This window comes from Cystoisospora suis, assembly GCF_002600585.1.
Source record: "Cystoisospora suis strain Wien I chromosome Unknown contig_2965, whole genome shotgun sequence".
NCBI classification, from domain to species: Eukaryota; Apicomplexa; class Conoidasida; order Eucoccidiorida; family Sarcocystidae; genus Cystoisospora; species Cystoisospora suis.
In genome coordinates, this window is record NW_027155760.1 from 27,766 (window position 1) to 49,520 (window position 21,755).

Consider the following 21,755-nt stretch of genomic DNA (forward strand, 5'->3'; position numbering starts at 1 on the left):
AAACGCAGGTAATGTTCTAAGAAGGCTCGCCTTCAACGCCGCACCCGGGCACGTTGCAACACCGGGCCAGGACGCGGTGTTGAGAGAAGCTGCAGGGTGTCTCTCTGTGCTGAATCGCTAGAGCCTGTAAACGCACGCAGTGACCAACATCGCAGACGCGTGCGCACGCGTGCTTGCTAGGAGCGAGGAGCCACCCAGCACCATGTACTCGCATGACACCCCGTGCCGGCGTGTTTATGTGTATGTGCTCGACCTACATGGGATAATCCCGAATCTGTCACGTGTCTTTCTGCTCGACGTGGTGATTCCCGATCCAGAGGCTGACTGAGACCACAGGTGGAGCCGCTGATCAGCCACACCTCCATATTTGGCCCAAGTGGCCACTGCGACTACAAAGGCTGAACTGCTCCGTGTCAGGATGTTGATCCTTGACAAGCTACGTGTTGTAGGTGTCCACTGGTCCCTCCTGCATTCGCATGTACCTGCACCTGTCGGGGGATAAAAGTTTGATAAGCAGTGTAGATAGGGGTGGTCTTCTTCTCTAGAGGGGACCTCTTTGGGCTAGGCTTCTATGCCTCAGGTGTAATGGGGGCGAAGGAGGGAATCAATGGTGCTGGCAAGTACACGGTCAGCAGAAGACTGTCATCTGGCCTCTTACATGTGAAGGCACGCGTGCATTCTTTTCCTACCAGCATCTCGGACGTGTCTCTGAGAAGGACTGGTAGCGATTTACATATGACCAGCAAAAGTCCCTTCTCCAGGGCCGGCCCCAATTGGCAGCACAAGCCCCTAAACACTTCTGTTTGGCAGCTCTCCGGGCTCCAAGGCAGTGGAGTACAGTCTTTTGTCTCTAGTGTCGCGAGACAAGCTCTCGGGACGTGTTCGCTTGAGTCGCAACGGGCCCCCGACAACCCGGCCTAGGCCGCGATCACAGGAAGGCGAGTGGTATGCAGAGGCAGTCCGACCAGCTCAAGGAACAGCCCGGCTTCGACAAACATCACCTGGGAGAAAATAATACCCCAAGCACAGGACTTTGGGAGAAACAGGAAAGGTGGACGCTTTCAGTTTTTCCCAGGTGCCGTCCGCCGATGTGAGCGGCGAGCAGAGGCGGCGCTCCAGGTGTAAACCGCGAGGCTTACTGTGTAACCGGAGTCAGTCCCCAGTGGGGTGCCAGTCTGTTTTTAGCAAAACGAATCGGGCCTACTCGTTCGAGTATAAGTGTTGAATCGGAACGGCTATCGCGCAGCCTAGCACCGTGTTAGGCGACCGCAGCTCAAAAGCAAAACCACAAGCCCGAGTTGAGCTAACAGCCTGGCGCTTTCCTTGATCGCAAGTTGTCCGCCGCCTGAACCGTACGGCCCCGTGTGAAGCCATCCTGTCTGAATCCATTGTGACTGGTGCCGGAGCTAGCAGCTTGTTGGCGAATCGACGTGCTTATGACCTGGCCGAAAATGACCCTAGCCGCAGGCGGGCGCTTCACTGCTAGGTACTTGCTTGCGGTCTCGCCAGTGGCGCAAGCAAACCCGCCGCAGCTCCGAAAGGACCCTCGCTTGTTATCCTCGTCTACATGTGGCAAGCGGCCAATTCTCAAACTGTGGCAACGGGCTCGCTCTTCCGACGTGCATGTGACTTACAGGGCACTACACAAAAACTCCTCCCTTCAGCCGGCTCTCGGGTTCGCATCTTTTGGCTGTAAACTGGAAGAAACGGGCGTCAAGACAAAAGTGGGCAGCATACTTTCCCACGCACGGCGACACTTCGCTATACGCTGGCGCCTGGAACACCCGACGACAAGTAACTGGTGTTCCAACTCCTGCTCATTGGGATCTCGGTAACCGAGTTGCAAGAAGGGGACAGCCCGTTCGTACGGGTCTGCGGATTTTGCTGACTCTCTCTGTCTTCAGTCCGTCATGTGTAAGTCGCCGTCTCCCCAATGAGCGTCCCGCCACTTGCGGCCTTCACCGGAGATGGGAGTGTTCATCCCAGTCTCCGTGAACGGAAGGGAGACGGCCGTACTTTCAAGGCAGAATTTCCGCACAAGCATGCGTCCCAAACTCGGATATCCATTAGCCCTGTCTTTTTTGTAGTGGCTTAGTGGCAGTGGCATGCCTGTGGTTGCCGCGTGCTAGTCATTGCTGCTTCACCAAGTGACCGCGTTCGCGGGCTAAAATTTGGCATTCCGGTTGCCTATTTTTGACTTCTGTCTCTGCTATCCACGGGCTAACAGAGTCTCGTCCGTTTCCCAACTGACATCGTTCCCTTCGAGGCTTGAATGACAACTTCGAAGTTGAATTTCTTCCAGCTCCACTTGTCTAGAGAATTGTTACCTCTTGGCGGTCCGACAACCTTTGCTTTTTGCCTTCTTCCGCTGGATCAGTTCTCATGCCATGTTGGACGTCGCTTCGTGGTCTCAGGGGTCAGCTTCACACCTTGCCAAGGATTCGTTTGTCGCAGTGGCCCCTACCTGGTTTTCTCTCCTGGAGTATGAGTGAGAGGAAGGGGAGTGCACGGCCTTGGATCCTAATTTTCAGGTTCATGGACTGTGCTTTGGTTCTGTGCATAGTTTGCTCTGTGTTAGCCCCGTACAGTGTAGGCTGATTGGTGAAGCAGTGTCACCGTCGTCTGGTATACATGGACATCGGATTCGATGAACAGAGGGGTATGCCATCATTTCCGCTGCTAATGCGCCAACATCTCCGGCCACTATGGGATGGCTCAGCCGACCACGCTGGATCGAGGTGTCCCAGTAGTCGGATCACGTGAAGGTGTTGTTGTAGGTTCGGTCTCAACCCAGCCTGGCTAGCCCAGCTGGACTCGAGCCTCTGCCCTCTTCTTTTCCCAGTCGCATCGGGGATAGTCTCCCGTTATCACACAGGGAAGAGATTGTCAATTAGAGTATTCTGCGAGAAAATGTGTTACTTGGGTGACACACGACGTCCTGAAGTTCAAAGCGGCTGTCACGAAATCTTGCCCGGGCGGATTTCGATCTTCGTTCTCTTTGCAGGTTTGCTTGTCACTGTTTCTCACTATGGGTATCCAGACTGGAGTGCCGGCTCGGCTACTCGAGTCAAGTTTCCCAAACCGGTCCGAGCTACAATGGCGTCGGACTGCGTCCACGCCCTGCAGACGGTGTGTGTCAGAGGAGGCCTGGCTTCTGACCACCACACAAGTGTCCATCCTTGGTTCTTCACCATCGTTTCTGCCGAAGCAAAATCACCTTCTTTATCTACAGTTGAAAAAGGGCGCACAGCATACGAGATGCTGCAGCGAGAGGCAGACGACTCGTCGTCTCCCTCCTTTGGTCCTGTTGGGTCCTGCTGGAGCGAAGTCCTCCGTCAAATTCACTTACTCCAGCAGATTCCCACAGAACAGGCGTGTAGCAGCATAGGTGAAGCTTCGCGTGAGTACGTTGCCCTCATGCGAGTGAAGTGTTTGTACGCCCGGACAGGGAGGAGTTTCCCTTTGCCTGCACAGGGGTGCTACCTAATGCCAGATGAGGTTCCCGCTTCTTGGCTTGTCGCCGGATCTGAACGGGCAGACAGTGCTACGTTGAACCAACCCTCAAACGTTACAGATGAACACTCCGCAAAAACGGCTGTCGAGGTGACGAATGCATGTACGCAGCTGGAAGAATACCTTACTACTGAGATGCACGAGCGTGGACACGACGCCCTATTTGATGCAGTCGAAACTGCAAGAACCGAAGATTTGTATAGCCACGAGGAACGGTCCACCGAAGATCGCATAGACGGCGAAGACGAATGGAGACGGGCTCTAGCGGAACGCGCAAGCGAGAGAAAACGGCTAATTTTGTTTAGAAAGTTGGTGAGAGATTGCGAGGAACTGAGGCGGAAAATTGTCGATGGATGTCAGCATGCTGAGACAATGGACTTCGGGACTTTCGCGCTTGTTAGAGAACAGATCAATCACGTCGGTAAGTCATGAACGACACGTACCTAGTAGACCTATCCAATCCTGTGAAAGATGCGGCAAACTGGCAATTGATGACTGCTGTGCTTGTGCTTGCGCGGGTTGCCATCGCTCCGGGCTACGCGTTCTCGCTGATAGTTGTGACGCAGTCCGGCGTACGCCTAGCACGTGCCACGATTGGAGCTCTCTTCGGAATGGTTTTACTGTATGGCATTTCCAGGGATACGGGCAGTCACGCTGATTCTCACCGAAGAAGACTAGCGGGCCTAACAACATCGCCTCGAGCACTGTACTAATATATTGTTCTGTCGTTGAGAACGATAGTCTAACCAGATAGTTACAAGGCACTTTACAGTAAGAGTTGTGAGAGAGACTTTCTGGAGGCTGTTGATTTTATCCTGTATGAGGAGGCTTGCTGTCCTGTGCGAGGGGAGTCACCCTACCTACACCTGACCCCCCTGGCCTCCTTTGGACCTCAATCGGTGCTTCTTGCCTACCAAGCAACACGCTACCACTATACTTTCTCCATAGAGCACGAGAACCGCGGTTTCGTTTGCCTGTTTTCTCTCCACACAGATAACATCTGCTTTTTCCTTCACAGTGCTGAATGGCAACGTCGTAGTGACGCGACAGTCAGTCGCCTTGCCTTGGCGTCGGGCGCTGTAGCTGCGCGCCTACAAGAACAAGCGACGAATCTTGGTGAGATGCAGAAAATCCAAAAGGAGCAATTAGAAGGAGGTTGGCAGCTTCAGCAACTGCTAACAAGTGTGCAGGATGGCATGCAAGAGATCTTTTTTCTTCTTCAACAGATTCGTGTTTTTCACAAATATCTAGCTGAAGCAGTGGGAAGTGCCCAGACAGTTTGTTTCTACTTCTTGGCTCTTCTTCTGTCGTTTCTATTCACAACTCATTCTCGTCTGAATGGAGCCCGACTGCCTCTCTTTCTTGTTCTCTTCATTTCCGGGGCGACGGAGCTTGCGCTGAGGAAGTGGGGACCGGATGTTCTTTACTGGAGAAGAACTTTGACAACAGAGATCACCGAAGGAAGTGATTCACACCGAAGGCATGGAATGCTAGAAGACGGGAATCGTCGTGCCACAGCAGGAGATCGAGAAGGTAGAGATTGGACTGAAGCTATGGAAGATGTGGAGACGTGCGCAGCAATTCTGCGGTGTACATACACCGTAGCAGCAGCAGGTTTGTGGTTATATCGGGCCTTGTTGCATCGTACTGCTGAAGAACTTCTTCGAGAAGAAATGAGGAAACTCCATAAAGAGATGAGTGCCGTCCGTGCGGCACTTCAACATAAAACATTCGCTACAGCTATGGCTGCAGACGCAGCTTTCGCGAGAGCATGCAAAGCCCGACTATTTCAACAGAAATGGATTCGCAGCAGCAACACATCAGCTTCCATGAGCTATCAAGAAGGATCTTCTCATAACCAGATGAGATGCATGTCAGAAGAGAATCAAATCTCGGAAGATCAGTCGGCTCATTCATACTCCGCTATAGAAGAGAGCATGACACCTAAAGTCGCGACTTGGAGATCTCCTGTGGTTGCCTCCCCTCAGGGTGGAAGCAATAAAGGAGAAAAGACAAGTTTAAGGAACGACTATGGGGGGTGGAGTGAAATGTTGAATGAGAGAGAAAAGAGGCAAGAAGAAGAACTCGATAGAGGCATGGCAACTTGTGGGAATTTCTCTTCTCTAGATCAGAAGATAGGGGAGAACCTAGAAAAACATCATATCTTAGAAGAGGTATCAGACAATAGCAGGTCTGCAAACTTGCCTTCTGATGGGGTAGACGTCGTTGCGTCTAATCTCCAGAAGCAAGTACGTGAATTAAAGCAAAAGCTTTATAACCAAGAGAAAGTTCATACACGTCTTATGAGTTTCTGTGAAGATATTATTCTGAAATTCCGGAGGGGTGAGCAGCCCACACAAGAAGAAATGCGACAGGCAAGTATATTACAAGCTCAGTGGAATGAAGTATGTGGGACGGCAGTTGCCCTTAATACACCTGGACTTTTCTTTTCACCTTCACATCCTACTGACCATCCAGGGGAGGAGGTAAGCGAAAAAGCCAGTCAGTCTTCATTAGGTTCTTTCTCTTCTTTATGTGACACTAAAGAAAATAACTCCTCTCGAAGCATCCAGCAATCATTTCCTTTCTTCTCATTCTCTGCTTCTTCCTCTTTTCCCGCTCCCGTTGCCTCCTTTCTACAACGGGAAATCAATGAAGACAATGATAGAAACAGCGGAACAACAACACGCATTTTTTCTACAGAATCCATTTCTCAAAGTGGAAAACCTTTGAACGGGGATGAGGAATGTTCTAAAGAGGACTGGTATTCGAGTACGGAGAATTACAGCTTTGTAAATGATACGCTCGCCTCCCGGCCTGAGTACAAAGATCTGGAGTATATAGAGAAAGACGGTCGTCACGACTTATATAGTTCGCGACCGCTGGGCGATAGCTCATTTCTGTCTCGGAGAGGTGATTCCTTTTCTTCCTGTAGTGACGTGTCTTTCCCCGAAGCCGATACCGCAGCTGCACAGCTTCTGAATTGTCCTAGCTTCCTCTCTAAAAGGGAAGAAACATCATCTTTTGTCTCTTGCATGAATGAAAGTAGTTTAAATCTTGTGAAGGGAGACCGCAAGAATGAAGGTGGGGGAGATATTTGTATGGCTTTAGCTGCTGGAAGCTCATCACGTGGTTGGAGAAGACTCGGAAGTACTACACGGTTGGGGTGTACATACAGTACACAATCATGGTTGAAACCCGGAATGGCAAGGTGGATTCCTTTCATTAGAAGACAACAGAGGGGCACATCTAACGGTACATTACTAAGTGATACGAGAGAGGATGTGAAAATCTCGAGGGCTTTAGACAGAGACGAAGGAGAAGAGCATGATCCTACATACCTACCTACTACATTGATGAAAGAGAATAGGCTTCTCAAAGGCGATAAATGCCTGTCAGCAGATCAGGAGATTTCTCCAAGAGATTCCAGACAACCACCACAAAGTAAAGTGTTTGAACTAAAAGACACGAAACTTTCAGACTCTACCACCAAGAAGACAAATCGCGAGAGGAAGGAAGGAAGTCATTTCAATGCTATTTCTGCCTCTCCGTTAGAACACAGTGGGAAAGGAGCGCAGGATTCTGATGCTGTCCTTACACCTTGTAGATCTTCTTCTCCGTCTTGCTGTCTCCATCCTTCATCTACTTACACTCCTCTTCCTTCTACATCACCTAAGCCTATTGCGCGACGGCGGAATCCACCCCGTGCTGCCAGACCAAAGGGGTTCAAGAGTGTCGTTGATACTCAACCTCCTGAAGAGTTTTTTGCATGCCTTCGGGATTCTTCCAAAACGCTTAATGAACTTTCTGGATCTGCGGCACGGGTGAGGGTCAGATTTTCAGAGGAAGGAGCAAGAGAGTGATAGATGAGTTCGAAGAGCGCGTGTTGACAGCAGTAAACCACGCCGAGAATCAGTTGTCTTTACGCTCCCCACGTGGTTTCGGAGAACAAGAGGTGAGAAGACTGGTGCTCGCAGTAGACTCTGAGAGAAGTGTTTCCTATGTCTCACAGGCCGAAACAAGATCCTTCTCTTTACGCTCTCTATGCATCGTGAGGGAGCGCATGCATGTTGCACGTCAAAAGCATATCTATCGTTACACTAGCTACCACTGGAACCTTGTCTAGGTTGCTGTTCCTATACTCTTGGAGGAGAGATGACAGTACGTGTGAGTCTTGGCGGATTGGGCAGGAGGAAGCAGGGGGGAGAGAGAAGAGAAGACCGAGGAGCAGATGTCTCACATTGGCGTGTAGAGAAAGAGAGGGCGGAAAAGCGTTTTACTTCATTGGCTTCATTCATAGTTCTTGTCTGTTTCTCTTTTTCCAGGAATCGAAAGATTCTTTGGTCGGGAAGACCAGTAGGGAAAGTTCTTTAAGCCCTCTTCATATAGAAAAGGACGAGGGCTCACAGCCTTTACAAGCGTACGATAGAAGGGGGTGTAACACGACGTGCAGTACTTCTGATGAGTTGTGTGGTGCGAATACAAGAGAAGACGATACCATGTCGAAGGACGAAGAGACGGGTGTTCAGCTGGGCTTGTATCTCCCTCATCCTGAACCCACGACAAAGACAGACAGGGAGCACAGGCTGAGACATCCGAAGCGAAAGCAGAGCCCCCAGTGGAGTGTCTCTCCGCCGTTACGCGAGAGTTGCAAGCAGAACAGTGAAGAAGATTGTGACAAGGAAGAATCGGCAGTTGAAAAGAAAGAGAAGATAGGGCGGAGCGAGACACAGGAAAAGAAATCAAACGCCAAAAGGCAGATACGAAAGGAAGTGGGGAAAAAGAAAAAGGATCAAAACGAACTAGAGAAGGACAACAAAAGAGTACGGGTTGAAGCAGTAAGTAGTGATTCGCTTGCGGTGAACACACTTCCCTCTAATGAGAGGGAGCCGGACTCGCGGCTTCGTCACTTTGTCCCAGCAGGTGTATGTACACCACCTGCTCCGAAAAAAACGCTTCCATCCTGTAGAACGAAGGTAATATCATGATTGACGGTAAAGATAGTTACTCGCCCCTCTCGGCAGCTACTCATCAGTCTTCTGCTTGTGTTCGCATCATTCTGCCCGCAATGGGACTGCTGGCACGCGGAAGGGATTGAGCTCTGAGAACAACCCAGGGGGTATCAGGCTCAATGCGGAAGCCTTTGCGAAAAGAAGAAAAGAAGACTCAGGCAGCAGCTCTCAGTGTTAGCATTCTGTTAGGTTTTACACAACGCTTACGCTGTTGGATGAAGGCGCCGCTCCTGTCTAACAGTCGGTACTTACTTTGGGGGGCTGCTTGAGCTCAAGTAGGAGCGCTTGATTTGTAGCTTCACACCGTTGCCTGATTACAGCGCTGTGTATACGACTGAACATGGATCCCGATGAATGGTGTCGGAATTTCCTGAGAGAGGGTCGACGAGAGGCGGCACTATGAACGGCCAATCTTGTCGGTGTCCCTACCGGCAGGGCTCGTGGATGGTAATAGCTCGAAGTCACGACTGGTATTCATCTTTACTGTCTTTACACCACATCTTACGCCGAGTGTGAATTTCAGGCTCCTCTGCAAAAATATCAATCATAGAGAACATATGGAACAAGACGATCCAGTCATAAAGAACACAAGTTTCTCCCACCCTACCCTCCCCTGGGTCTGGGTTCAGCGTAGTGCGTCTCACACCTAGAGTGTGGCTACCAGTGCCTGGGAATCCCGTCACCGAAGCCGGTCACGGCTGGCGACCTGAACGTCACCCTATTTTTGTTTGCACTGATGCCTCTAGCAGCCAGATACCCCGCGTGGCTTTTCTGAATACCATTTCTCGCTTCACCGTGTTTCATGAAGATTCCATCTTTGTGGCGGTTCTTTAGGTCAAAGGCTACCTCCTCTTCTTTGCTCTAGGACGCCATGGTGGCTCGAAGGCTAGTGAGGGTCGCTCCTACCAATCAACCTGTCTCGATCTGCCCTCGAGGGACATCTCAATAAGAACGCTGATTTCTTCGTGTTGCATGCGAAAGACCGACCAGGAGCGTCACCCTAGGTACCTCTGGCTCCTCTATACCTGGCTATAGACCAAGCGCGAAGCCAGTAAGGGGAAGGTAGTAATGGGGTCGCTCCCGCTCTTTCAGTGTTCACGTTCAAAGAAGTATTAATTCCACGAGCCTCCTTGCATCCCAAAACGGATGATTTGGTTGCGCGTGCTGGACTGTGTACCAGCCTTTCAGTAAAACCATCATGCAGCCTTCACGCCTGCATGTATGAACGAAACACAACTGTACATGCAAAGGGAGAGCGGCAGCAGACGCTACTCAGACACTCACAAGTCCGCTGAAGATTATTCATCCTCTCGGTTTTCGTCACTACGGGAGTTGCGATCTGACCGCTTCCATGTGACCAAGGAGATTCCGTCACGAATGGGCAAGACGGCCTGCAATAGAACACATCAAGCACCACAGCCAAAGAAGCCTCGCGGCAGACTGTCTACAGAGCTGTCTTCTGTGAAAGCGAAACAATGTCAACTCCATATCTTACGCGACTGAAACTGAGAGCCGCCCCAGTGACCACGATTACGGAAGACAAGAACGAATACCAGCAGTAATAGGTACCTGGTCATTAGCACTACTCGGTTTCTGTGTGTCCCTTTCGGCACCGCCCTCCGAAGCGACACTACTTCTGCCTCAGTCAAAACCACACTGAGAGATTTGACAAAGGGTCGGCCATATGTCCGGACTGCTAGGTTTGGTAGTTGTGTTCTTCATCGAAGGCCCAAAGAACATGGGTAAGAGCATCTGTCGGTTGATATCGTCTACGGGGTTTCCGTAAACTCAACCGCAGATGAAAAAGACTAGACTCTCACTTTTATAGCCAGCTGAACAGGCTCCTCTCGAAACAGGCCACAGCAGCCATATCCTTACATGTACTAGTCTCTCATCCTTTGAAAGAAGCTCCCTGACTCGTTTCATTTCCTCTTGGATTCTCAGCAGCCTCTTTGATCTGTTCTGAGTGCCCTCATCCGTCTCGTTGCTCCTCAGGCTCTGTCGCGTCCGAACTGTTTCTTCTCCTTTCTCTTCTTGCACTTCTCTCTGTTTCCCGGTCATCTTCGCCGATAGCGCCTCTTCCTCGTCAAAGCGTCCTTGTCGCGACTTCACCGGCCCCTCGTGTACCTGTTCCTCCTCGTCCATGACCCCTTCTGTGCATGCGGGCCAGCCACTCTTGCGCGAGGCAGCAAACAAAACATTATCGACGATGAGTAGACCATCACGTGCTAGGAGAGGTTTCGCGGGATGAAGGATCAGCCGCAGGTACTGAACGTAACTCTTCTTGTCTGCATCAAGGAATATCAGATCAAAGCCCTTGGAGGGAAGTGCCAAAGAGCAAAGACTTTGGTCAGGAAGATAGCTCTGTCCTTCCAGTTGGAACAAGCCGGGAAAAGCTGGATGATGATCTTCAGATAGGAGAGAGAGTCTCCGGGAGTCTTCGCATGAAACTCTGTCGTCTCCTTCTGTTCCGGTCGTACTGCATGAGTCTGTTACCTTGCTCTGTCCCACTCCGCGATCTTCTTCTATCCCATTAATCTTCGCTGATAGTTCTTCATCTTTCTTAGCGCTTCTTTCGTGCTTGTCTTGGTTTGTCCCTGTTTCTCCTGTCCGGTGTTGTAATCTTTGCACACTGAAGAGGTATCTTTGTGTTTCCTCTCCCTGTCCGCATTTCGCCCTTTCTTGTATTTCAGTTGGCTCTTTACTTAGATTGCTTACGTATTCTCCTCTCCGTACTTGAGTTTCAGTAGGTACGCTTCGGGAAGCCGTTCCGTTCTCTTCATCACACCGCCTTTCTCTCATTGCTCGCTGTAAGCTCAACAGCACTTTGTCGGCATCTCCGCGTACAAGCCGAATGTAGGGCGCATAGGGAGATCGGGCAAAATGTTGCATGGCAATAGAAGCAGCCCCCGGGTCTCTTTCAATTGTCACAATAGTGCACTTGCTGTCTGGTTTCAGACTTCTCCTCTTTGCTGATCCGGCGCCGTCTTCACTTACAGGTGGTTCCATAGGAAGATGGAGCCCCTCAGCCAAGCTCAGAGCTGCGAAAACGAGGCATACGCAGGAACGCTGTCTACCTCGGGTTGTCCGAAAGAGAGTGTACTCTCGTATATACATGTGAACAACACATCGAGCATGTTAATTTCTGCGCGCCGTGTATGCACGTTGTAGTGCTGAATGCAGAAAAGAACAAGTAAACTCTTGACTACATAGATGTAATACTGCGAAACACAGGACAGAACCTCAGGGAGTGAGTGTACCGCGTCCCACCTCTTGACTGACGTCACACTTTCAGGAAACCTGAGAAGGTTGTCCGTGCCATAGAAAACTCATGCTTGTCACACGCAAGCATGAAAACACTCGCCTATATATCGCTGACATAAGCTCCGCTCAGATGTAGATGTAGAGACACGAAGTGGAACAGGAATGAAAGAGCATTGTCTACCAACTTCCGAAGATGACGCACAATGCATTCTGCGACTCTTCCGAAGACGCTTCTTGAGAGCCGTGTAAAGCCATATCGAAGAACAGAAAAAAAAGTATAGGATGTGGGACATGGAAGAGAGCAACAGAAGGTAGACAGTTTCCTATGCGAAAACAACACGCTGCTTCTACGAGCCGATCTCTGTAGGAGGTCATTGGCTCTCAGGACGAGGGGCCCTACAACCACATCTTACACGCCTATCCCCAACAGAGACGCCATACAATACGGCCAAACTAGAAGTTAGTAGAAAGGCGGATGGGCTATATATATATATATGCGTACATACTTGAGAGTCCTGTAAAGGTTCCTATCTCGAGAATAGACCGAGGTTTCTGGAGGCGGCTTAGCATTGAAAGGACGCGTCTTTGTAACTTATCACTCCACCACGCTCCTGTCGTCATTGAGGTGACTTGGTTCGAAGAAGTATGTATGGTATCTCTTGTTCTCCGGGTCAGCGATGGAGAGCTACATGATGTATGTAAGGGGCTGCTGAGTAAGCAGCCTCGGTGGAGCTCGTAAGAAGCCATATCGTCTCTTCTTGGATTGTATCTGGCACCTCCCTCACCTCCCGGCTTTCCAATACAGCCTGCTGTACCTTGATCTCTCATACCGTTTCCTTTTGCCTCGCCCTTCTCGTCGTCTTTATGTCGCTCTCTCATCTGTTGCTCTTTATTACTGCTCCTGAGCGAAGAATCCTCCCTTCCGGCTTTAAATTCATCTCTCGTTCTATTCAGGGACGTATCCCCTCGTTCTCTGGCCTTCCTCTGGAATAGATAAACTTGTTCGGTTGTTTTCTCCAACGAGTCAAGAAGATCTTGCTGCAATTCTGAATCGCTAATTGTCCGAATCGCTTCTGCATGCATCTCCGCCAAAACATCTCGCCTATCTCCTCCTCCTTCAAAAGAAAGACAGGGACTGTGTGCTTTGACCTTCTCAGTAATATTATAGACCTGCGACTCATCTGTCACTCTACTGCTGGTTTCTTTCTTCCCGTTCCTCTTCGATATTTTACTTGCGTCATCCGTCTCTAGCTCTCTCCGTCTGAGTGCTCCTTCTTCTCCTGCGCAGGCATTTTCACTGTGCTGACATCCAGCCATTCCACAGTCATCTAATGCACCTCCCCTTTGCGTCGCCTGTATCTCCGCTCTTACTGTGCCGATTGTGCTTATACTCGAACTAGCAGAGCTTGTCTTCTCCTCAAGCTCAAGCCGTCCGCCGAAGCTTTGATGGATCTGCCTCAGTCCGAGAGACGGGATAAATCTGCTTTCATGTGTCTGACTTTCCTGCAGACAGGCCACAAGATCTACTAGGAGCGAAGAATCTCTATCTTCGTGAATGAGCTGGCAAAAAAGGCTAGGGAAGAAAGAACCTCGGCCTACCTGGGAGGGAGTATTACCCCACGACTAGTTCTAGTCCTCAGGGGCGTCACCGTGACCGAGGAGTGTATAACGCAGCATCAGGGGTGTTTAAGGGTGAGGGTTCGAAACTCCTCGCCTCAGTTCCGACAAAGATCCTCCCAACACACTTTCTGTTCTTCTTCATGCTTTTAGTAGACGCCACCACAAATGCCCGAGAGTACATGTATACACCTATATAAATATACACGTAGAGACAAGGCCGAAATCCGAACTGGGAGGAAGCCGGAGAGAAGGGAGAGAAGGGCAGAGAAGGTTTCGCGGGACTCGAGAGAACTTCGAACTATGTGCTAGTGGCGACCAGAGATGTGTATACATGCATTCAAAAAGGGTTTCTATATCCTGTCTATGGCAGGTGAAGACTCCTCTATCCGAACTTCGGAAGAGTAGTCATGCGACACGGATCATCGGCTGCGGGAGTGATCCTTCCAAACTAGTGATACAGATCATAGTTCCCGCCAGCGTCTTGGAACGGACAGGGAAAGATAGAGAATTCAAAGGCCCGACATCTTCGCCAGAGAAAAACGGGTCTTCTCTCAATTCTTGCCGTTCGAAACAACCGACCAAACTTGCGGTATTTCCCTGTTGACGAGCAGCTCCCCACGCCTCTTGAAGAAGATACTCTCGTAGGTGGTATGATGATTCTCTCATTGTGATACAAAAGAAAGCCTATATTTTCCTGACCTTCTTATCGATCAAATACAGTATGGAACAAGAAAGAAAGCGTGTTAGAAACTCACACCTGGTATGTCGGGGACGTTGACAGCGTCTACCTCTTCCTTTTCCTTTGTGAAGAAGAGTTCCGAAGTCCGCACATCATACTTCTGATTGGGTGGGTCTGGTCTCTTCTGAATCAGCTGTCTAATTGTAGCCACTTCGATTTCTTCTTTCCTCTGCTCTCCTCCTCTCCCCTCATGCTCTTCTTCTCGCGCCACTCCTCTCTCTCCCTTCCGTTCCTCGTCTCTTCCTTCTTGCTCTTCCACCTCTTGTCCTTCTCGGTTCTTACTCTTGCTTTCTTCGTTTCCTTCTTCTCTTCCTCCAGTGTCTCCGCCGCTAGTTTCGCCGTTGTGTCCCCTCAATAACCTAGCTAATCTCAGCTGAACAGCTACAGCTTTCTCAGTCGCTCTCCGTGTTCTAGATTGGGCACGTGCTAGTCTGTCTCTCGCTTGCTCTTGCCGTCGTCTTGCTACCGCATAAACACCGTTCCTCTCATCAGATACTGACATTCCCGAACAACGTTGTTCCTCAGAAGAGAAGCTTTCTTGGTCTACTCCAGGACGCCTGGAGGAGTTCAGACAGTTTTCATTGGTAGGCAGCTTCCCTCTCTGTAGTACAGCTTGATGACATTGCGGGGTACAGCAGGAGAGCAAAGTCTTAGAGCATGGAAGGCACTGGATGACACGTATATGGCATTTCGGGTTGAAGCAGTTGATATAGCGATCACACGGCCTCTTGCAGTTCAAGCAGGAGGTAAGACGATGTGATGTGACGCGGCGAGTCATCCGATGATCGAAGACGTATAAACTTCCTATATAAAGACTTCGATGGTCCATAAATGTTGAGGGAGCAGGCAGGGAAGGTCGAGACAACATCGGAGGAGAGGCGAGAGATGTCGAAGAAGACGGCGCAAGGGAAGAGGAAAGTGGTGGTGTCCTAGCAGGAAGCGAAGATGAGATTGAAGACGACGAGGGATTCCCACCGGGAAGAGGATAGGGAGTAGGCGCCGTCGAAGAAAGGAGAAATGAAGATGGAGAGGAACCGAGAGGTGAAGGAGAAGAAGTTTTTACGCCCCATTCTCTTTCACTAAGTATCCCTTGTTCATGCGCTACATCCACTGGTCTTGCTGTCGGTCCTTCTTCAATCCTATCTCTTCCGTGTTCTCTCTTTCTCTCACTTATCGCATCACCCACTGCTCCACTTTCCTCACTCTTGGCATCTTCGCGCGCCCTCGCCTCTGTCAGCTCCTCCTTGGTCTGTCTTTCCGTCTCCCCAACCTCAACTTCGCTAGTCATTTCTTCCGTTCTGTCTTGGTTCTCTTCTTGCTTTGTATACTCCTCCTCAACCTTCTCTGTTACTCTCTCTTCCGATTCTTTCTCCGTATTCCTCTCCTTCTTTTTCACGTCGTCTCGAGCGTTCCTCTCTTTCTTTTCGAGGCCCTGCAAATACTCTACGTACCGCAGCACACCGCCTTTAAGTCTCCAGACCTTGTCTACTCCTAGGGCTTGTTTCACATATGCCCCCGCCTTCACGCAACGAATACCGCCTGTGCAATACATCATGACTTCGACATCCTCCTTTTCCCCTAGATCTTTCTTCTCGAAAGCTGAGTCACCGTCTTCTTGAGGAACTATCATGTTCTCATCGTTGACTCTTCTGCCTTCCGACAATGTCGAACGGTCTGACGGTCTTTGCTGGGCCATTCTTTCCCCTCCACCTTCTTGTTCTTCTCTACTGTACATGTGGTGATCCCCAGCAGCTTTTCTCCGTCCTGAGATACAGCTGTCATCGGTGCTTCCCCCTCCGTGCTCTGTGTACTCCGTGTCTCTTCGTCCTCTCAGATTCCTTATCTCTGACTTGATGACTCCTAGTGCTTTCAAGTGTTTAGCGATAGCTCCACTTGGGCCAAAGCTCTCTGAAAAGACCTCCGTGCCCAAAGGAACGGCTCCTTTGAAATGACCGATATCCGTTTCGTAAGTATTTCTACAGTCTAGTAAAACAATGCGTTTTTTCCTCCTTCCCGAGCACGTCGCCAAAGATAATCCGACCGACTGTGATAGACCTCCTCGCTCCTTCTCTCCGGTCTTCTCGCCGTCGTTTTCTTCGTCTCCGCTTTCTTTATCTTTCTCTTTCTTCCTCTCTGTCAACACTGCGGCTGCTGCACTCGTTCGTCTCATCCCTTCGTCGGGCTGATACACCTCTCCTGGTTCAACACCTGGTGTAGCCTTCTGCTTCTTGTCGCCTGCATGGTTCTGTCGTTCTTTTATTCTTTCGTCTTCCTCTCCTTTCTGTAGAGATAACATCTCCTTCAGTTTCTGTTCCCATTCAGAAGGCTCCAGCTCTTCCCCGCAATCGCTCCAATCAAGAGAAGGAAGTTGTTCTTGCTCTGACTGTATCTGTTCTATTTTGTCTTCTGAGTCGAGCGGTCCATTCTTCTCACAGTGTTTACTCTGACGAGTCCTCCACTGGTGGTATACATTGAGAGGTTCCGGCATGGGTTCCTCTTTCTCAGCTTGCTTTCCAAGCTGAGTTCCATCTTCCCGAGACCTTTTCCCAGAACTTAACTCTTCAGGGTGATGGCCTTGGTTTCTACGTCGAGGCTTCTCTAACGTCTCTTCTGAAGGACACCCTACTTGGTCGTCCTCACCGTGCGCCTTTTCTCTCTTCTCTTCCTCCCTGCCTGACAAGCCATCTGCTAATACCTGGTGTCTTACACGGATGTAAAGTCCTTCAAACGGAGGTGGAAAGAGCAGATGATTCCTCGAGGGCTCGTCCTTCCTGTCATGACTCTCTGGTGCGAAGGTTTCTTCTTCCTCTTCTCCTCGTCTCCTCGGTGACTCCCCATCTATATTCCTGTCTCCAAAGTCGCCCGTCTCTCTCCTTACCGCAAACTGAGAAAACTCTTCAGCCGGCATAGGCCATGGATCAAGATTGATGGCGAGTCCGTCACCTTGAAGCTCTGGAACCAACTGAAGAGAAGCATAAAACCGAGATAAGTTGTCCTCTGGAATAGCAACCTGTCCGTTGATTCCTTCTTTCGCTACATACACTCGGCCAAGGACGCTAAGGGGAGTCCACAGGAGTCTCAGAGTCTGAGCTATTTCATCAGGAGAAGAGAATGGGACAAACTTATAGAACGAAAGAAGTCGAAAAACCTGAAGTCCTTCAGGATGCAGAGGAGGTGCACTTGCGGTCGAAGAAGAAATATTAGAAGAGCTGGTAGGGAGGATGAAGGGCGCAATAGGATCGGGAGGCCATTCACTTGCAGGCGGAGGAAGAAGAACAAGAGTTAAACGGCTTCGGGAAGGAGAAAAAGAAGATGAAGCCGTATTCTCGCACGGCTTCAATTTCAATATGCGATGCATGCAAGGACTAGGTGAGGTAAGGACTTTTTCTCCTACACGGCCAGTGCCATTGTCATTTCGAGTGTTTAGCTTAGCCGAGAAGAAGTCTTCCTTCTCGCTAGAGGGAGACGCGGTGATCTCCCTTTTGTCTTTGTCGTCTGTGAAGGAATTCCTACAGGATCTACCCTGTCCATGCTCATCATGCGTACATAGAGGTTTCTGAAGATACTGATGAACAAGAGGCTCATAATACTCAGAGAGAAATCTCTGAAGAGCTTCATCTGTCTCTAGAACCGAGATGGCTCTGTCATTTTCTTCCTCGTCTTCTTCTCCCTTGCCACCTACGATTTCCTCTGAGTTGTCATTATCACTATTCTGTCCCCTGTTCCCGTCTTCTTCTTTTTCGCCCTTTTCCTTCTCGTCTTCTCCGGTTTGTATCCCGTCCTGATGAGGCGACTGTTTGCTCTGTAGTCTTGCACTCTTCTTTTTCTCGTCTGTCACTACGTCGCCCTTTTCGAGATCTGCACGGCTATCACTCCCGCTTTCTTTAGCTTGATGTAAGCGATACCCAAGACGGACAGGCACACCAAAATGATCGATCCATCCCTGTACACGACGAGCAGCGATAAGGAAATCTCCGAGTTTTAACGCGCGCCCACCACGATCTCTGAAGAAGGTATCACACAATTGATGAGGGGCATCGATTGTTTCACTCTTATCTCTTTGGAAATGACTTTGCTTCTCCTTCACTTTGTCTCCCTTTATCTCATTTCTTCTCTTCTCTAGCCCATGAAAAGAATCGTCTAAATGCCCTAGTATCTCTTCTCCCCCGGAGAGACTGATCGGCCTTTCTTCGATTTCTTGACATTCCTTGTCTTGGCCTTCTTGATCTGCCAGTGTATAGCCTAAGTAACTACGGCCACATTTCTTTCCCCGAGATGGGAAGAGATGAATTTCAGGAAGTAGAGGCTTCTCGTCTGATGTTGATTCTTGGAGTGCTTCAGCCTTCCCTCCTACCTTCTTTTCTTCTTCCTCCGAGGGAGTCTTGTTTGTTCTCTCATTCTGCCGTCTTCTCCTCTCTACCTCAAACGTCGCGAGAAGATGAGAGAGAGGTAAAAACACTCGCCGTCGTGTTGCAGTGGCGCTGAGATGAAGAAGACTAGAGAGCTGTTTAGCTACCGTCAGTCGAACAGGTATGACAGGGACAAGAGAGGCCTCTGAATCTCCATGTTGAGGGAGAACAACTGAAGTAGTATCTTTCTGTAGAGTTGAACAGGCGTGCAACGATATCTCTTCGGGGTTTTTATCTTCATTGCCTTTTCCAGACGAATCAGGCTCGTTCAGCGCAGTACTCTCCTCTAACCCAGACACGTCAGGACGGAGAATAGAATCCTCTCCGACTCGTCGCCCCTCACAATTCTTTCGTGATACCTTTCTCCTTTTCCTTACTCCTCGCTCGCCTTCTTGCTGTTTCTCACCTTCTGTGATAAGAAAACGCGTGCCTTTTCTTTCCCTGGAGTGAGCTGGAACCGAAGGACAGCCTACAATGACAAGAGGGGTTCTCTGACTGATAATAGAGCATCGCGGACACTGAGGAGAAGTAGATGAAAGAAAAGAAGAAGAAGAAGGACAAGAAGACGACGGGCAAGACGCCAGGGGAGATGATTTACTGGGAGCCCGGCATGGTCCCTTCCGTCTCTGGCAGCGTACTGAAGCTCCTTGCTGAGAGCTATGGAACTTCGATATCTTATGATGAAGAAAAGGAGAAGAGACGAAACAAGGATGAAGAAGAGACGGACGACGAGAGAGAGAGGTTGAAAGGAAAGAAACGGAAGAATAACAAGAAAAAGCCACACGACAAGGGAAGGAGATAGACCTACTAATCGACCTTCTGAAGTCGCGGAGAAAAGGCACCGACTTAGAAAGACTGGAGAGGTTTTTTGGGCAGATCAAGCTGTGGCGAGAAGAAAGAAAGCAAGAGAAAGAAACACACGGACAGGAAGGACAGCGAAAGGAAGGAGAATACGATGAATGGAAGAGAGGGGACAAGGTAGTAGCGGGTGAAGAGACAAACGGTTCTGCAGAGAGGACAACAGTAGGGAGCAGAGACTGCAAAACTATGAGAGAGGATAGGACTATATGCACTAGATAGAGAGGACGGGCAAGAGAGGATTTTCTTCGGCGTATGAAGACACCAACAAAGAGAGACAAGATGTCAGACGCTTGGGCGAAGGAAGAGAAGGATAAAGGAGAAGACGAGAACCGAGAGGGGAGTTGAGACAGAAGAACTCGACCGGGAGATGAGCGAGAGAAAGGATACAAAGCAAACAAAGAACACGCAAGGAGAAAGAAATAGGAAAAAACTTCAGTCTTCGAGATCTCTTGACGGCTTGAGCCGACCCCCGCAGAGAGGGCGGGGGCTTTCCTTTCTTTTCTGTTGGGTTCTACCATAGAGGATCTCCTGTTGGTTAAGCAAACAAAAAAGAGAAGGCAGAGTCCTATGCTCGACTCTCTCTTCTATCTCAGACGGCAGAAGGCAGGAAACTTTCTCTTCCCTCTCACAAGACACCGTCTTTTATGTATCCGTTGAACCCTTGCATTCGCGTGTATTTCCTTCTCTTCAAACACGTAGATGGATAGATAGATAGATAGACCTGGGCGTACGCTTCCGGCTCGCACGTATTACAGAGAATGAGAAGAGACGGGCCGGCAAGCGAAGCATCTGTTGTGTGGGGGATCATGACACTGAGAGCTCCCTTTCAAATCCAGGCGCTAGCTAGGTGAAAAAACTGACAGAGAAAAGATGATGGCCAGGCATTCCTTCTGTTTCTTGAAGCCTTTTTACCGGGTAGATGTGTGTGATTAACAGGCTAAGCTGGTGTATCTCGAATCCATACCAGGGAATGAGCACACAGGAGACTGTTTGAATGTGTGCCCGGAAGCAAAGGATTGCATGAGCGTTTCATCGGAGGTTCAGAATGTTCAGCTCATGCGCTGTTTTGGAGACAAGCCAAAGAAGAAATACAGACAAAATCCATAGAGCTAAAGAAAGACATCCATACTTGCGGTGTACATGTACCATGGACGGGGCATACAATGGAATGAGAGACCCGTCCGACAAAGCCATACAAGGAGACGACGAAAACTCAGGTGCTCGGGGCTTTACTATCTCTCAGGAGAAAAGAAGAGGCTAAAGGAAGGGAAGCGGACATTCCAGCGAAGTTCATGAGACTTTACGGAAAAGAGGAACGACGAAGAGGCTTTCGTCCTGTGCAAGGGAAGATATCTGGGAAAGAAGAAAAAGAATAGACTTTATGCTCTGGTCTGTTTTCTTTGGAGCGAGGAGAAACTCTGCCCCTGTAGGCGAGTGAAGCCGAGAGCGTTCATTGAGTTCTCTGGCTTTGTAGACAGAGAGAGAGAAAAACGACAAAGAAGAGATTGAGGATTGATAGGGGAAGAAAGAATGAAGGTCTCAGACTTGAAGATAGGAAACTGTTTCCCAGGGAACTCTCCCGCTTGAAGTTCAGAGGACGAATCAGTTGAGGCTAACTAGGGCCGCATGCATGCGAAGATCTCGTGAGGACATATATATACGTATATACATATATATATACATATAGATACATATATAGAGAGAGAAATGATACGTACGTGTGCGCTGACTTTCGCGCGGTTATTTTGGGAGTCGTTGTTTGGCTTCGATGTGGCCACATGCATATATCGCTAGATGGAGACATATTGGAGAGAGAGAGAAAAAAGTACGAAGCCTTTTTCTGGCGTGTCCGACAACTCTCTGTGAGCAGAGACTTCATGCAGTCGTCCCCCGGCTCATCACCCCCCAGACCGTCCGGCCGGTATTTTCCTCCGAGACCGGTGAAGACTTGGAGAAAGAACTGAAAGAAAGAATGAGGAAGAGGAGGAGGGAGATCTCAGGTGTCACGCGGGAAAGAAAGCTCTTCTGCCTCTTCTTCTCCTACGTAATGGATGACAATTCGTGACAAGACACACTCACTCTGAGAGTAACTGGCGGACAGCGGCGGTCTCGACGGATGAAAACTCACCGGGTAAGAAGCAAACGGGGAAAACTCCGTCTCTTCTTCTACTCCCTTTCTCTTGAAACGGCTCCATACAAGCAACAAGTGCATACAAGACAAGAGTGGATAGCAAGAGAAAGCATGGGAGAGGTTTGGAGACACTGGGGACGATGGAGAAGAGAGAGGTGGGTCTCGGCTTGTTTTTTCGCATGTGTGCTCCGGCTGCATGCAGTTAC

General features: G+C 49.7%; 2 protein-coding genes across 2 annotated transcripts; one reads left to right on the forward strand and one right to left on the reverse strand.

The window, feature by feature from the left end:
* Window positions 1-2,910: 2,910 nt before the first annotated feature.
* CSUI_005957 (uncharacterized protein) lies at window positions 2,911-9,075 on the forward strand (the record flags this gene model as incomplete). The annotated part of the gene is made up of 4 exons (XM_068066122.1): window positions 2,911-3,934; window positions 4,507-7,337; window positions 7,839-8,351; window positions 9,049-9,075. 4 exons carry the CDS (start codon window positions 2,911-2,913, stop codon window positions 9,073-9,075), a joined length of 4,395 nt encoding a protein of 1,464 aa, XP_067921894.1.
* CSUI_005958 (uncharacterized protein) lies at window positions 5,554-21,630 on the reverse strand. Its single transcript, XM_068066123.1, has 6 exons — window positions 14,165-21,630; window positions 12,296-13,292; window positions 10,404-11,566; window positions 9,810-9,916; window positions 8,778-9,054; window positions 5,554-8,064 (listed from the first exon to the last, which is right to left on the reverse strand). The coding sequence occupies exons 1-4, from the start codon at window positions 19,934-19,936 to the stop codon at window positions 9,824-9,826; spliced, it is 8,025 nt and encodes a 2,674-aa protein (XP_067921895.1). The 5' UTR covers window positions 19,937-21,630; the 3' UTR covers window positions 5,554-8,064; window positions 8,778-9,054; window positions 9,810-9,823.
* Window positions 21,631-21,755: the final 125 nt, after the last annotated feature.